The sequence below is a fragment of the Seriola lalandi genome, unplaced genomic scaffold, assembly GCF_002814215.2.
Source record: "Seriola lalandi dorsalis isolate HSWRI2012SDOR001 ecotype SW California unplaced genomic scaffold, Sedor1 jcf7180002054162, whole genome shotgun sequence".
Lineage (NCBI taxonomy): Eukaryota > Metazoa > Chordata > Actinopteri > Carangiformes > Carangidae > Seriola > Seriola lalandi.
Genome location: NW_019524715.1, coordinates 85,894 through 102,999, shown reverse-complemented (window position 1 = coordinate 102,999; position 17,106 = coordinate 85,894). Strand labels below are relative to the sequence as shown.

General features: G+C 39.4%; 1 protein-coding gene across 1 annotated transcript in view; it reads right to left on the bottom strand.

The window, feature by feature from the left end:
- Nucleotides 1-17,106, bottom strand: part of LOC111653133 (uncharacterized) — a 56,635-nt gene that overhangs the window by 25,496 nt on the left and 14,033 nt on the right. Inside the window, exons 18-20 of the mRNA XM_023403600.2 lie at nt 8,559-8,603; nt 1,970-2,014; nt 1,832-1,876 (exon numbers count right to left, since the gene is read on the bottom strand). Coding sequence (XP_023259368.1) covers nt 1,832-1,876; nt 1,970-2,014; nt 8,559-8,603 — 135 coding nt within the window. The remainder of the gene's footprint in view (nt 1-1,831; nt 1,877-1,969; nt 2,015-8,558; nt 8,604-17,106) is intronic.

Below are 17,106 nucleotides of genomic sequence, written 5' to 3'. Positions count from 1 at the left end.
TTTCTCCTTTCTATTGCCAAGAACAGAAAGAGGAAGATGAAGACTAAAACAAAAAGCTTGTGGTTGTGGAAATGTGACTTCTGTGCACTTGATGTGGAGCTGTGGGCTACACCAGTTTTTAGCTGTCAGGCTTTGGAGAGAGTATGAACCAAATGCAGTCCAACAGAGACCAGATTTGAATTGAAATAGTTCAATTTTATTCATCTATTCATACATTGGATGAAAATACAGAAAAGACACTGAAACTGTCTGTTTTATATGTTGATTCATGACCATCCACTATTTGATCTAAACAGCTTTACACAATGCAAATGTATCATTATTTAATGTGTGATACACTTTTAAATCTCCCTTCACGATTCATTGAACTTACCCTTCACTTTGTATATCTGTACTGCCTCTTGTTGACCACAAGAGGGCAGCAGAGCTGTGAACACAGTGTGCACTCATCACCGTAAAGGACTGTGTATACATAGTTCTCTACTGTAATTCCATCTTGTTTAGGGGGGGGGGGGCCCTCTCTGTGTGTACAGCCCCCTCACACACTCATCTGACTTTGGCTCTAAGCTAACAACCAATCACCACCTTAATAGCATTACTAAATAAATCAAATGGGCTCATACAGTGCCAAATTAATGATGTCATTATGAGCCCACTGCAGAGACAGTAATGTGAGCAGTTTTATGTGTGGACTTCTAGTCTAGGACATTAGACCATTGCATTGCTCAAAGACAAATGTGAAAACAGACAGACACTGTCACCCATTTGTTACAGTACATAGGGAACTTTTTTTCATCCAGATTTTGAATGCCACATTTCCTATGCACTGCAGTCCTTGTCATTGCTAACTCTACTGAAGGCCTGGGGAGGCTAAAGAGAGATACGTTATCGCCATGTTGCCAGCTACCAGCCGCTTCTTTTCACCTGCCAGCAGAGCTTCTGGGTCACGGAGTAAATGCCCCAGCATGTTCTAAGCAAACTAGGTTGTAGGGCATCTGAGCATGTCAGAGGGCAAAGGTGTTTGCAGCTGTCCCCAATAGTCACACTTGAAGGTGAAGCAAAATGCGTATTGTTAGAGCCTTCTTCCGACTGCATCCACAAACTCCCTCCAGGAATTTTAGTTGGAACACACTGAATTCTGCAAATGGAGTACCGGCTCTCTCAGTAGGAATTCACAGTGTTCATTCATGAGAGAAAGGGCTGAAAGAGAAGTTCCTACACTGCCTGATTCCCACACCTTTGCACACCTGGCCAGTTGCAGCATAAAGTTAAAAAAACAATCGATTCCTCATTCAGACAGGGGATTAATGACTTTGAGACTATCTGTAAATCCAATTTTGAAGCATACTAAAATTCCAAACTTCTAACCCACTGCTGTGCAGGTGTCCTGACCAACCAACAGGATTCACAAGTGCAGCAACAAAAAACACCAACCCCTGCACGCTTTCGTCCTGCACAAAATGAGGTACCAATACTGGGAATCAAACCACAGGTCTCGGCAGTGGTGGTTTCTTTACAATCCCCACCAAAATGATATTTCTATGGGAAGATGGCACACACAAAAAACTAAAAACATGTATCCAACAGAGCTACACTAGTTATGTTCAGGCTCCATATGTGCAGCCATGAGGGTCACTGAGAGACAACTAAAGAAAAATACACCACATGCCTTCATGCTGTAGTTAAAAGGTCCCATATGAGGATGCATCCTCTCCCATGTAAACTTTCTATTAACCTTCCTGATTTTTGGAAACATTTACTGGAGTACTGGATTCATTTCACCATCTTAAGGCAAGGTGATAGAGTGTTGATGTAAAAAAGTCAGTGTTACCTTTGTTCCAGGTAGTCCCTGTGGCCCGGGCATCCCTGTCTCTCCCTAAGAAAGACATTCAAGAAAACAAAAAATAAAGTGATGCAGGTTTGACTTTGGGTCTCCAACATCACAAGTTATTTTCAGGTCAGATTTTACCAGAGGTCCCTTTGGGCCGACATCACCAGGAGGTCCCTGGACACCCTTTGGAGACACAGAGACAGAAAGACAAGATTACATATTTGTCATTCATACACAAAAAAGTGACAAGATTTAGGTCTCTATTTTTATGTAACCCTGGCACACTGCAGTTTTGTTTTTCTAAAATTTCTTTCTTTTTTTCTTTTTAAATTCAATTTACTTTATTCCACAAGAATAATCCACTCAGTATTAACAGTGTCTCCCAGGACAGCAACAGGACACACATTTGAAAGTATGGGGACCGGTCAAGCTGATTTCATATTGTGCTGCCACAGATGAGGCCAAGAAACAAGTCACAAGTTTCTCAAAAAAGTTGCTGTAGCAGATGTATAATGAGTAAATGTAACGTCTTACTACAGCAGGTTCCCGTGTGAGTGTGTTGGAGCTTTTCCACTCTGGATTTCCTTCAGGAGGAAGTGGGATCTTCTCATAAGGAAATGAGCTGCACTGTTCAGACAATGAGATGCAGCAGAACAGAGCAGGCCAGGCTGCTGCCTCTGACACAGCAACTTCTCAAAACCCACTGTCTGTTACCCAGTGCCATCGTGTCCCCAGTCTGTCTCTCTGCCCATTAACATCACTGCCTTTTTCATTCTTACCTTTTAATCAGGAGCATTAGGACATGAAACTCACACTGACAAACTGAACAACCCCTAAACCTCTGTTTCATGCTTGAAGGGATTTGATTACTATAATTATTGTATTACATCATCAGATTTAGGCGCCGACTGCATATACAGTCTAAACATTATTTACTTGTTCCTGTCACACATGTAGTCATGATTTTTCAACTGTGTAATGGAACAGATACGATTCCAGTCTCCACTCAAGGTTAATTGTTTGTTCTGGGACTTTTGACCACATCACACAGTCTTCATGATCAAGACCTCCACGCCTTCTCATCAATGTTGACCTGAGCGTTCAACGGGACAGCTCATTATTGACCTTAGAAGAAGCAGTTGGCGAAAGACCCTCACATCAAGGTCCACTTACTCACTTTATTTTATGAATGAAGTCTGGTTAATAAGATTGAAAGCTCCAGAACAAGCAAGTGAGTGGACCTTGAATGGCAACTGTTTTATAAACTGCTGTTTCCTAGGTCAAGAATGAGCAGTCAACCTCAGATATGGTTAAATTTTAACTAATACAGGTGTCTACAGTAGCTGCAACTGCTCAGGCTTCAGCATTCTTTCACACGTGGGCCAAAGGCTTAATTTAAAACCTCTGTACAAAGAATCACACTCAGTTAATCGCTCCTTTCTTTCATGTTCATCCTTGCAAATATGGTGTAGAAGAGATCCATCCCTGCAACCCTGGCTCCTGGAAATTACATTTCTATACCGCTAAACTGCAGCAGAAAATACATTTTGTAGGAAACCACATTATGTTTGTTATCAATTTAACAATATGTTGTTAATTTACATATTTGGCAAGTCCCACATATTTTATACTGAACTTATCATTAAAACATTCAAAGAACATCTTTGTTTCTGGCAAAATGTCAAATGTCTTTCAGTGCAATCTTCATGTGAAGTGACTACAGCTTTATTGCACGTTTTTATGGTTGTGTTTAAGCACTCAGCACAGTTTGGGAAAGATTGTGGTCTGGTTTAATGCTGTTTCACAAAAGATTTTTTTTTTGTGGTGGCGTGTAGAAATGTTTTTCTGTCATGGTACTTGATACTCATCCTCCACTAGACTCTCTGATTGGTTAAAGCTGCCCTAATCAATAATGTTACATTAACAGAGAAGTCTCTGCCGTTCCTCTCAGCTCTACAGAGAGTCTTAAAGACATCTAGCTAATTGTTCTGGTTTTATAGCCCACAACTTTACTGTTATGGTTCCGTCTCACTTCATCACACTTGTTTCCAGTTGTAGCAGGCAGCTGTTTTCAGTTCTAATAAAGCCTCTGTTCACTGCCTGATCAGCGCCAAACAACAGACAGACAAAGTTAGCAACTAGCTTGCGAACATGGTTGAGCACCTAGCAGCTAAAGGGCCAAATATTTTTTCTCAGGGGTTGGCAGAGATCAAAGCACTTACTGGCTAGAAACACAACCCAAAATGAATGTTAATGTTGCTCTGTGTCTGTCTCGATGTGTAAATATTAAATTGTTTGCTAATATGTCAGCCATATTAACAATTATGACTGTGCTTATACATTAATGCGCTGCCCTGGTGTGGCCAAAAATCGACTGGTACAGGTTTAAGGTACATTGCCCTACAGTTACCACCGTCCAACCAATGGATAATTGGTATGTGCCTCCTCCATTCCAACACAAGCTGCTGCAGGAAATACAGAAGCCAAACAGCTTTTACAACACAATCATTTATTTGAACTTTAATTAAATTCAAAATTAAATTTTAGATTTATGTTTTAATTTAGATTTTTCCTGGTCTTTGCATTTTTTTATGCACAAATTTAAAATCTGCATAAAGAAAAGGTGGATGGAGTCTTAGTCCATTATGTGTTTTTGTGTGTTGGACAATAGAACCTTACAATTTGGAAGTTGTGTAAACCTGACAAATGGTACTTATATATATATATACACATGTATATATAAAGTGAAGATACTCGAAAAATATACGTAGGTACCGTACTGAAGCAAATGTACTTCGTTACTGTCCGCCTCTGCTTATACAACACTATCAAGTAAATATGAATAGGGGTTACATTATGCAGTGTCTTGTCATGTCATGCATTATCTGTCAGAGGTAAGCTTGTGATTTATGAGTGGTTAAAGGCTCTGGGAAGGCAGCTCTATTGAAGCATTGACTCTTCACCTGTTATGCAAACACATCATAGTGGAGGATCAAAGTGCTTTAAATTCAGACTACGTGAACCTGTGCTGATGATTCCACTACAGATAAGTTTGCTGTGTGTGTGTGTGTGTGTGATAAAGTAAACTTGTAAAGTGTAATCCCTGGAGATTAAAATAAACCTGATAGATCCGGATATCAGCAGGTGTCGGACATGGTGGCTTTACTTTGGTAACAACACCGGGGCTGTTTAGCATCAAAAAGACATCCTGTGTGCTCTCTGTCATCCTCTCCCAATCTTTTTATCTTTAAATGATTTTGTCAATGTCATATTTCAGTGTCAGATAAAACAAATAGATTATAATCTAATTAAAATGATTCATCAGATGGTGATGAAGGAAATATGTTATTAGATATATTAGAAATATGAGCTGCGTCAGTTTTTCCAGGTAAAAACATGAGCATTGATGATGTGATAACAAATATTTTACCTAGGAAAAATTCACAAACACATTCGAAAAGAAGCGGGCCCTGCATTGTAACATTGGTCTTAGTCATCCATCCCTCAGCAGCATACCCGCAAGTCTCTGGATGGATGAGGATACATGATCTGTCTTTAGCAGATCCTCGTTATCGACACATCATCATACCTTCAAGCCTGAGGTGAGCAGAGGGCAGAACGGAGAAGGGTGGGATGACAGATAGGAGACCGGATGCTTTAACTAACTGGAGATTTTGGGCCAAGTTTGGGACTATCAGAACACACTGACTGCAAGAACTGATGTTTTGCTGTTCATGTCTCTTAACAAAAGTACTGGGTTGACCCAATCTTGGTAAGGCAACATGAGGATGATGAGGGTTATTGACAGGCAGTGTTTTTGAAGAGGACTACAACTGATTAATTTTTCATTTGTTTACAGAACTGCTTCACTTGTGATTGGATGTTATAACATCATTAAACGGACACTGATTTTATTGGTCAGACGTGAATTTCTGACTGAGAAATATTTGGAAGAAACAACAGAGCTCTGGAAGTTTTTCCATTGCACAAAGTTGCATCTTTGGTGTACAAGAGGCAGTGGGGTTTAAAGGAAAAATCCTGTTTGTAGCTGTTCCAGGTGACGACTTTCTCTGTTTACTTTCGGTCAGACTCAGAGACAAGCTCACACATCTTGTCCTGATATGTTATTGTGCATGACTCCTTGTTTCCCCGAATCTCGACAATGGAAGTGGCCACTGCAAATTTAGCAAGAACCATTAAGTCACAATAGGCACTGTTAAGGGAAATACACCACGCTGAAATGAACTGGAATTATGAATAGTTTTTCTCCAACATTTTGGGAAATATGTATACAACCATATTAGCTACAGTTATATGGGAAGTTCAATAATTGATAATCCATTTAAGACATAAGTTAAATTGGGCCTTTATGGTAGAGAGGCCAAATGAAAGCCATTCGTAATAATAGGCTAATAGGCCTAATAGGCACATGACAGCTGCCTGAACAACATTCAGACCAGTTCAAAGATTGAACTGTTTGGTAACTATTCCCAATGGCATGTATGGAGGAAATCACACACTGAGCATCATCATGCTGTGGGGATGTTTTTCTGCTACAGGGACTAGGACACTAGTCAGGATAGAGGGACAGATGGCTGCAGAAAACATAGAAGAAACAAATCAGTGGCTTTGGGAAAACTCAATTGAAAAACCTGGAGCGTCCCAGCCTGAGTCCAGACCTGGACCCAATAGAGCATCTCTGGAGAGACGCTCCCCAGCCAACCTCGTTGAGCTTGAATGATTCTGGCGTGAAATATGGGAGAAATCTTCAAAAGAAAAATGTGCCAAGCTTGTAGGATCAAGGAATGAAACGACTTGGCACAAACTATTCTGCAGATACTTTCAGTGGCATCGACGCTAGCTTGATGCTAGATTCATTACATGCGAGCATTGTTTGCTTGTTTGTGTCTCACTTTGTGTGATAATCAAGCACCCTCATGAAGAGAGTTTTATGCAGCCTCAGTTACAAGGCAATTACAACTGGGACAATGTAGCATAGTAAAACTATTTACCATTTACCATAATAAAACCTGCATTCATAGTTTTTTGTCTCTCAGCAATCCATGTAAACTTCAGCTTGATTAAGAAGGGAGGGTTTTGTTTTGGGATGCAGTGGGGAGCTGCTCTGCACGCAACACTGTCGGCTGCTGTGAAGTGACAGAGACAGATATCCGCGACACAGCGAGATGTATGTTGTATGCTACCCTCCATAAAGTGTGGCTGTGTGGTTGTGGGGTGTGACAGTGATGAGTTTACCAGTCTGACTCTTGCAGACGTAAAATAGGATGTAAAAGTGTGAGCATTTAAAGAAAAACACAGCACAACATTAGACAGTTCCTTTCAGCTGAAGGACTCAGAGTAATAAATGGTGTTTATGAATAAACCTGTGTTTTATTCTAGTCTATTCACTGCCTGATGTAAAAGACTATTTGACTCTTCTTGTACATTTCTGTAGCCACAGTATGCAGAGCGTCTGGTTTAACATTTTCTTCATCAGAGCAGATATGTACAACTATTAGCATGAGAATGGCTGTAAACCAGGGACCCTGATGTTAGTTTCACTGCTCTGTAGCAAAGTCCCTCTACTTCAGTAGTAAATTGCCAATTCAATATAGTTGTGCGGGAACATAATTCACAGCGTTACTTGCGTTTGCTGCTCCCTTCTGAATGTACCCTGTCTAGAAAGTAAATAAAATTTAGGTTTGCACATCCAATTTGCTATTGCGCTTCCATGAAGTTGGAGGAATTTGAAGAGATAGATTTTTAAAATGATCAAAATCAAAGCAGCAGAGGCCGAGACATCCTGACTTTTAGTTCAAAAACCATTAGATCCTATCAGTGCCTTTCCATAATACAACTCAAACCTGCCTTTCATTAGATTCTGCATGAGTGGTAAGTGCCCGCATACTTCAAACTACATAGCTGCTGTTTGCAGCACATGATTTTCTATTATAAATATGTTGTCTCTCAGGACAAGCGGAGATAACCTTGATGACATCATCTAGGTTATGTTTTCAGGTTCGATAAAGTTCATTCAGAGCCACAGAGGACACTACAGACCTGAGTAGTGCTCCTACTGACCAGTAAATTAACTGGGGTAAAATTGGTGGACTGACCCTCTAATACTATCATCATGGCCTTCAACAGTCAGGATAAATGTGGTTTTTAAAACAAACATCAAAGGATAATGAAATATATCTCTTACGGAAAATAAGATTTTTCTCTGCGGTTTAAATGACTTTTTTGCAAAACAACATTCTGCACAGAGAAACATAGTAGATATCACCTAATAGAAATTAGCAACTATATTTTTTTGTGTGCACGTGTTTATGTGTCTGCTGTGGGTTTACTAACCACAGCAGTGTTTAAAAGCAGCAATGAATCTGAGCTCTCATTTTTGTGTCCTGATTATTCTTCCCTTCAAATCTTAATGGAACCACTTAAAAAGTAGTTGCCTGTTATATCCACAGAATGCTGAGTTAACAGGAATTGTGTTTTCTGAGAAGTGTCTGCATTCATCCACAGCTGTAACATTCAATTATGCTCTAATAATTTATATCAATACATTTATCTTTTTCACTGTAGTGCCATGTATTCTTTAGAGGGCAGTGTTATAGTTTTAATTTCAATAACCCCGGCCTTTAACAAATGACAAGCTTAGACTGTAAAACCACTTCATCAAGCCTGCAATACATAAACTAAGTAGAAATAATCAGTATCAACTCACCGGTGCACCTTGAGCTCCAGCCGACCCAGGATCTCCCTTCTCTCCCTGAAGACACAAAAGACAAGTGATGTTAAGAATAAGTTCCATGTGTTCCACAGGGAAGTATTAGTTGTATCTTTTAGCCACATATATCTGTTAAAGACAAAGCCACTGGATAGAGGATAAGATTAGATGAATACATATATCAAACACACACACAACCTACTTACAATATGTAGTAATTCAGTACTGTAAAGTAAAACAGCGCTTCTGGCTTTGTGAACAATACCTGCAGAACTAACAACATTCCCATCAGCCTCAGCTATACTTTGTGTTCAGTGATAATTATCAAATATTGCCAACACACTAAACCGAGGTGGTGAACATCTGAATTACCAGAATATTAGCATTATTACTGTGAGCATTTTAGCATGCTGATGTTAGCACTTAGCTTAAACCACCACTGGGTAGCCTTAGCCCTTTGAGTCACAAGTATGGCAGTACACTCTTGATAAACCTGATATATGCTATAAAATGAGTCACTGAATGAAAATGGCTTGGGTCATCATATGACCTAAGTGCTGATTGAATTAATAAAAGGGTGTTTCAAAGCTCAGAAAAAGCTAGTAAGTTGACTTTTGACTGAGAATAGTTTGTCTTACATATTGATCCAAAGGTCAAGAATGAACTTCCATATTTAACTGAGGTACTATTCCACTTCCAAAATTCAAATGTTAAGACATAAACCTAATAATGTTTGACCGCACAACTGTTGAATCTCTGACCTGTTATTTATAACTCCAGGAAATAGCTGCAGTCTAGATTTATGCATTGCATTATATAGGGAAGTTTGCTATTTTTGTTTAACTCTCTGCAATTTTGAATGTAAAGTCTAAATTTGGATTTGGCAAGTGGTGACTCAATCTCTGGTGGTAGTACATCACTGACGCATGGGCAGCTTGTGGTGGGGAGAGTCATGTGGTCAAAGATCTTGCAGCAAGCCAGCAGCTTGTTAAAATAAAAATGAACAGCAACAAAAAAACACATTTTAAGCTGCAACACAACATGCAAATAAAGTTTAAACCATCCACAAGACCTCTAAATACTGTTTAAATGTGTTTGTTGAATGTATTACAATGTAAGTGGTATGTGACCTGGTTCCACTGTGCACCACTGTAACACACTGGTACCAGCAATAACACTGTGAAACAAGCTATAAAACATATGTTATCTGGTGCTGCAGACAATTCATTTGTCAGGATGCATGGTATTCTTTCCAGAGCCCTATGTTTGAAAAAAGAATCTCTTTGTTTCCAGATTACAGATATCAAACTTTTTGTTATTGCCCCAACAACACTTCATATTATCTCTACCTTTTGCAGCATGAAATCATCATACGCACCAATTTTAAGTGCACTGCATTTATTATGTTACATGTTTTGTGTCGGTCTTGCTTTTTAACGTCTTGGGATCATGTTAGAAATAAGTGAGGTCACAAATATACAGAAGCCCTGAAAGGCTTTTTTCAAGACCCTCAAATTATAAAAAAGAACTTAATTCAGCAATCTGGCTCAGCTGCAGCAGACATGATAACAAAGAAAGATGGAAAATGAACATTACAGCTAAACTTCAGGTCTGACACTTAATAGTAAATGACAGACTTGACTGAAGACACATTAGTTAATGATGCTAACTGTAGGAGTCATCCTCACACAGCAGCCTCAACTGTCAGGTTTCATTCATGGTTGTAAAGGCTCAGCTTACTGTATAAATGTGTTCAGATGTGACCTGTCCTCTTAGCTGAATGCTAAGTGAGGGGTATGCTGAATATGTTCCATGCGTGTTTCATTTAAAAAAAACTCCTTCTTGTCAACATGCCAACCACTATATGTTCCCTAGTATGGTTCATAGCATGCCTTAAAGGTCTTAAGGCTGGTGTCAGAGAATTTTCAGTTTTAACCACTACAGGTGTTATCTTACTTACATGATGACAGACACATTTCTCATTTAGCTCAAAGCTTTGTTGTGTCTAAGTGAAGCAGGAGGATAACTGTCAACATATTTCATCTTCACACTGAGGCTCCACCTATCAACTCTTATCCAATGATTTCACTGGGTTTCCTGTCGTACAATGATCAATGTAGATAAAGAGCATTTAAACCACCTTACCTATTTTGTTTCTGCTGTTATTATAGTTTATGCTGCTTCGCCCATCTAAGGCTCCCTTGGGAGATCTCTGACAGGGTTAATGCCAAAGTCTTATTATATAAAGCGTCTACATTCATGTCAACTTCAAACGCAGCCTCACAGAGCCAGTAGCATGGCAGGAGACTTTTAGTCTTGTTAAGATTTAAATGATTCTGAGGATAGTTGTACAAATGTATAAAGCTTCACATGGTCAAATAAAAACAACTCTCAAGATGGAGGAAAACCTGATTATGGTCCAACATTACGAGACAAGGATTCAGCATAATTAAGACCCGTCTGTTTCTGTGTGTTTGGACCTAAATATCTTATATTTAGTTAAACTACAACAAAAAAAACCTATGAGGTAATTTAAGTTCACAGGTTGGGATAGATCGATGGCTTTTTCAGGTAAACCATATCAGTAATAAAGGAGACTGATAACCGATATTTGGAACCAATATGCCAACACAAAACTACTGCTGTAAAAGGACACTTACCATGGCATCCAGGTGTTTCTATTATTTTGTCCACCCTAATTATACCAGTGAAAGTAGGCTAAATAACAGAATCACCTCTGTATAACGTAATACAGCTCCAAACACTATATCCTCCATAATGATAATCAGCAAGTGTCTAAAATAATTTTAATAAAAACGGAATTACAACCTCCATACAGGAGGATTTACTACAGGACTGTTGTATTAGACTACATTAATTTTAGCCAGAATAAACTGACAACTGAGTGTATATATGTAATCATCAGTTGTATGCACAGGCTTCCAAGAGCGTGACGGGAATTGATCGATTTCGGTGCCATTCTCCACTGTGAACCGATACAGGTCGCAGCCTAAAGATGCTCTTTAATTTAATAGTTTTATCTAATATTATTAGTATTATTATCACCAAATAAGATGTTTTACCCCTCCCCTTTTAAAATTTAATGCAGTAACACATTTACTCAGAGATATTTAATTTGATCAGTTTTCGGTTAAAAAAACATAACGATGCCAATAATAGGAAAATGCTGAATATTACCACCGATAATCGGCCGATCCCTATTCACTGGTCCTTCACTTGGTTTTCATCCCTTTCATCTGCTCCGAGCTTGAACCTGGTCTTCCTCTGAACCTGGACTCATCTATGGTCTAACATTAGTCCGGGTTCAGTGCAGCACTTTCTTAGATAAATTTCTTTCTCTGTTTGAATTCTCTGCAGACACAGAGGTTACCAGGTCTCACAACCCTATATTTTAAGTGCAGCTCTGCATGTTGGCAGTGAGGAAACTGAATTAGCTCTCCACTGCATCTGTTTTCTTTTGAAGTGTCTCACCACACTACGCACATAAACCCATAAGAGCAGCAGACCTCATAATTACACAGCCGAGACGCCCACCTCGGCCCAATAAATGACAAGATGACATAAATCTCTGGATGTCTAGAACAAGAGAAAATACACAAGTGCTCTGACACTGTCTTTTCATGTAAGCAGACTAATCTGCCACTCTACCCTGCCACATATTGTTAAAGGCTGACAAGACTGTGACTGCTCGACGTCTTTAAGCTGAACAACACTTGGATGAATTAAAGTTGAAGATTTGAAAGAAAAGTAAATAAAAGATAAAGCAGAGGAAAAACAAGAGCACACAATAGAGTCAATCCATGACCAGATCCTTTTATAACAGAGGATCACACTCAAGAGTGGGTTTCCCACTCCAGCTACCACAAGTGTTGGAGTTCAATATCTCTGGGGCCGGCTCATAGGAGAACATGAGATTGACAGGCTGGCCGGTGCAGCTTCGGCAGGTATTCAGGTAATGTACCGGACTGCTGCGTGAAGCTGAAGAGCTTGATTGTGTCCGTTGGTCACGGGTTTTGGAGTGTGATCGAAAGAATGGAACAGCAGATACAAGAAGATGAAATGAGTCTGCTTTGCAGGATGGCTGTGGAGGAGGAAAATGAGGGTGTGCTCGGCGCAGACCGGCTGCTCCTCTGTGTGGAAAGGATCTAGTTGAGGTGGTTTGGGCACCTGATAAAGATGGCTCCTGGCCTCCTGTTAGTGTTTTTTGTGGGCACAAGCAAGTGGGAGGAGACCCCAGAGAAGACTTCTCAGAACATGCTGGATTACATTATACATCCCATCTGACGCAGGAACATCTTGCGATCCTCTGGGAGGGAAGTGGAAGACGTGGCTTGGGAGATGTTTCTGTGAGGTCTTTGATGCTGTATCAAATGTCTCCCTGTTCATACACAGGGATGCTTTTTGTTGTATAAGACGTTGGCGCATTGACGTATATAAAATCTCAAACATTATTTGCCACAATACACTATCCAGCCAATCAAAATCAGGAAAACAGCTGCTGTTTTATCATACAGGCTCCTTAATGGACAATCACTCAACGCAACACAGAAAGGTCGACATGTCCTGGACAGTTAAATGGTTGCTTTGCACAAGTGTCTCAATTTGCTGCTGACTACCTAAGAAAGTCCCAATAACAATCCAGAGTTAAAGGGACATGGTTTCTGAAAAGAAATGCTGCCATCAGGGGCAGTTTGGGTAACCTGACTCTTAAAGTTGTCCACAATAAAATGTCTAAAAACAGCTAGACCTAAGTTATACATGCTGTTGAGTTGTGTCCTTAGACTATCCCAAAGTTTTCCAGCTATTATCAAACCAGAGAAATTTTAAACATGGCAATGCTGCGTTTCATTGGTGAACTGTCAATGACAACATATCCCCTATTCACATGTGTCAGTGTTGTGGTTGCCTGCCAGAAGCTCAAAATTGGTTGGATGAAGGATTTTACTCATCATGCGCCTGGATCTTAAGTTATCAGAGAAAAAAGCTGAGCTCAGCTCCCAGCCACTCAGAGATGTCCTGTGTCCCCTGAACTGCATCTGTGAATCACTGGTTTTTAACATGAAACTGCTTTATTCTGCGTTTCTACCCTCTTTAATCCCCTGGTCCTTTTGTTATGGACAAAAGGACAACTCTGCGAATAATTTCAGCTGTTGGTAAAAAACTTCCTTATCGTCTGGTTCACAAGTCAAAGGTTAATAGCAGTCTCAGGTCCCAACTCTATCCTGATGTCCCGTGTCCACCATATAGCTTCGGTGAAACACTGACTTTAAATGTGAAACTGTTTTATTCAGTTAGTATTCGGGACGGCTGTAACTCTAACTAATTAGAAGTCCGGCGGTTTGATCCCCCGCTCCTCCAGGCTGTATATCAAAGTATCCTTGGGCAAGATACTGAACCCCACATTGCCCCTGATGGCTGTTCCATCAGTGTATGACTGTACATATGAGTGTGATGTATGAATGTGAGTGAATGGGTGAATGTAGCAAGTACTGTAAAGCGCTTTGATTGGTCAGTAAGACTAGAAAAGCACTATATAAGTTCAAGTCCACTTACCATTTATTTAATGTTTTTACTGATTATAATCACCTGGTCTGTTTGGTGCTAATCTTTTGGTAATGTTCATTTTTATATCAACTGCTCTAAGAGCAGAAAGGTTTACACCAAATGTAACTGTTGAAGCATTTGCAATAAATGGGAAATTTCTTGACAGTGTGTTTCTGACTAATATTGTAATAATATAAAAAGCAGATATAGACCATATATTTCCCTACCTCCTACTTGTTATACCATGTTCCTTTCCTGCTTTATGGACTCTTTAGAAAACCTGCCAACAGCCCCAGGACCATCTGTCCACCCTCCATGACAGAAATAGATGAGAAAAAACAGTCTGTCAGCAAGAGCAGGGTTGGCTGATTAATTCTAACCTCAAATGATGTCACTTTACTCCAGGAAACATGTCTGTGCACTCAGCCATTATAAATAGTATAACCTGTGTGTGTGTGTTCAGGGGTGGGGGGTCAGTATGTGTTGAGGGAAGCACCTCATTTGCCTCACTCTTGAGTAAAACTGCACACTAATTTGCCTCCACAATCATCCCGATTAATCACCTCATTAAATAGCTTAATGCGTGATGTACAGCCATTGGACTTCTTTAGTCTAATTTATCGTTCTGGAGATATTTTAATGAGAAAAAGTGGGAAGGGTTCTTTTGAGTATACAGGGTTCTGGAAGTAAAAGTCCCTTTCGTTTTCTGCTTAAACAATGTTAGGTGATTAACAGTTGGGCGGTTTATATGGACGTGAAACTCCCCTGGATTAATCTGCCTAAAGATGTTAATATCTGTCCTTTGATGAAAAGTCAACACTACAAGGCTGTGCAGTTCAAGTTTTAAATTATAACTCTCAAGGTGCATTAAAGTCTGTTGTGTGCATCATTACAACAGAGTGGAAACCTGGGCATATACTCAGCATTTTAAATCAGTTACCTTTTATATTCTGTGTCAATACTGGATGAATTCAGCAACCATGGCGACCAGGGCCATAGCAAGAAGTTGAAAACAGAAGTAATGAAAGTCGAAGGAGATTGAGGTCAAGTCAAAGTCCTTGTAACACCCCCAAAATTTCTTTTTTAAAAATTATTTGGATTTTTTATATTTATTCTCTTCATATTTCCCTCTGAAATCTTATAAAAATCAACAAACTTTATATTTCCCTACATATAGTAGGGGAAACATCATAGTATAACAGGTTACATAGTTCTTTCAAGAAAATTTCTTTGGTGTATGTATTCACTGGCTGTATACTGGGCGAGAAGAAAACGTGTGGCGCAAGTATGGGCTGGATTTATTTTACTATCTGGGATTTTTTTTGAAAACTTCTTCCTAATAAATGTTTTCTTAATCTGTTGTGTTCAGTTCGAGCATTCAGTTCATTAATCTATGTGCATGTACCACATCAGTATCTTTTCCTTCTCAACCGCGTGGCCCTGGGGGGGGGGGGGGGGGGGGGGGCTCTGTACATCTGTACTTGTGGTGAGGTCTAACAGCCTGAGGGACGCAGAAGCTGCAACTTACACATGTAGTTAGGAAGTCTCTGAACTTGCTACCAAATTACAAGCACACGGGTTAAAAATAAACTTTAACCCACATTGGCTTCTTTATAGTTTGCTTACAAAGACTATTGTCATGCGTTTGCTTATTTAAGCAACATAATTTAAAGCATCCAACTCTTCCTTTACACTTGAAAACACACTTGTGTTTTAAGAAGAACACCCATGTTTCCAAATGTCTTCTTACAGGTAACAGTTATACCATTAGTAATTACAGGAGTGTGTGATATACACTATCTTTATCTCTCTGTGACATGAAAACCTCACACAGCTGCATCTGAAAATCCTTAATGTTGGGTGTAGAAATCTCAATGCCTGATAATAAGAGACCTACAGCTACCATAACCATAAAGCTGATCATTTTTAACTTGGTTCAGTTGAGTGTGAAACATCAAATCCAAAAGTGCTTAAAAGTTTATGTATGTTGCTGAAAGACAGCAGTTAACTGTATGTGTGTGTGTGTGTGTGTGTGTGTGTGTGTGTGTGTGTGTGTGTGTGTCTTTGAGATTAAAGACCATTCTGACAGCCAGAGGCCTTAAACAGTATATCTAACTGTAGGCCTCATTAACATTCAGTGTAGCTGTCATGGATGAGTAGACAGGCATTCTTTACAGTCGATGGGAGATGTTTCCTCAGGCGGTGACCACACTGGGAGCTAATTTGGTTCTGCACAGATCACATCTGTTTCTTCTTTTGTTTTTTTTCACTACTACTTTACTATCACTGGGTGTTCACTCCTTGTTGGGTTCATGGGAACTGATATCATTTCAGGCACTTTACTTTATTTACAGGCCCTTTTCTGATGAGACCATTTTCACAACAGTTTGCGTCTAAACTTCTCATTCATTGCAAAACACAAAACAACAAAACACTGATCATAAGGCGCAGGCCGATATTATTGATATTTGATGATATCAAATATTGCAATATGTCCCACCATATGGAGTTTTGTTGTTTTGCAGTCTGTCCTGCTGCTGAATTTTTACCATCATTTCTACTCATTTAATTCCCTCATCTTTACTGTTAATTCTACTAAAGACATCTAATGGTTGTACATCACGCATTAAGCTATTTTACGAGGTGAATAATCAAGGTGACTATGGAGGCACATTAGTTGGCATGTAACAAAACTTTGGACTGCCGTTTGGTGGCAGAATCACTTATACCTGAAACATAATATAATAATATCATTATATATTCTTAAAAAAAAAAAAAGCAAGATAAAATACTACAATGTAATTAGATTATAAACCGATGCGATATCATATAATCGCAGGATTTGGGCCGGACTGTATCAAGATATTAAATTTTGGATATCGCCCCAGCCTACTGACCCAAGAATTGATTTTATATGGGACTATTATCAGCTGAAGTCATTCTACTGGGCGATTAACAGAAGGCAAAATACATTTGAAGC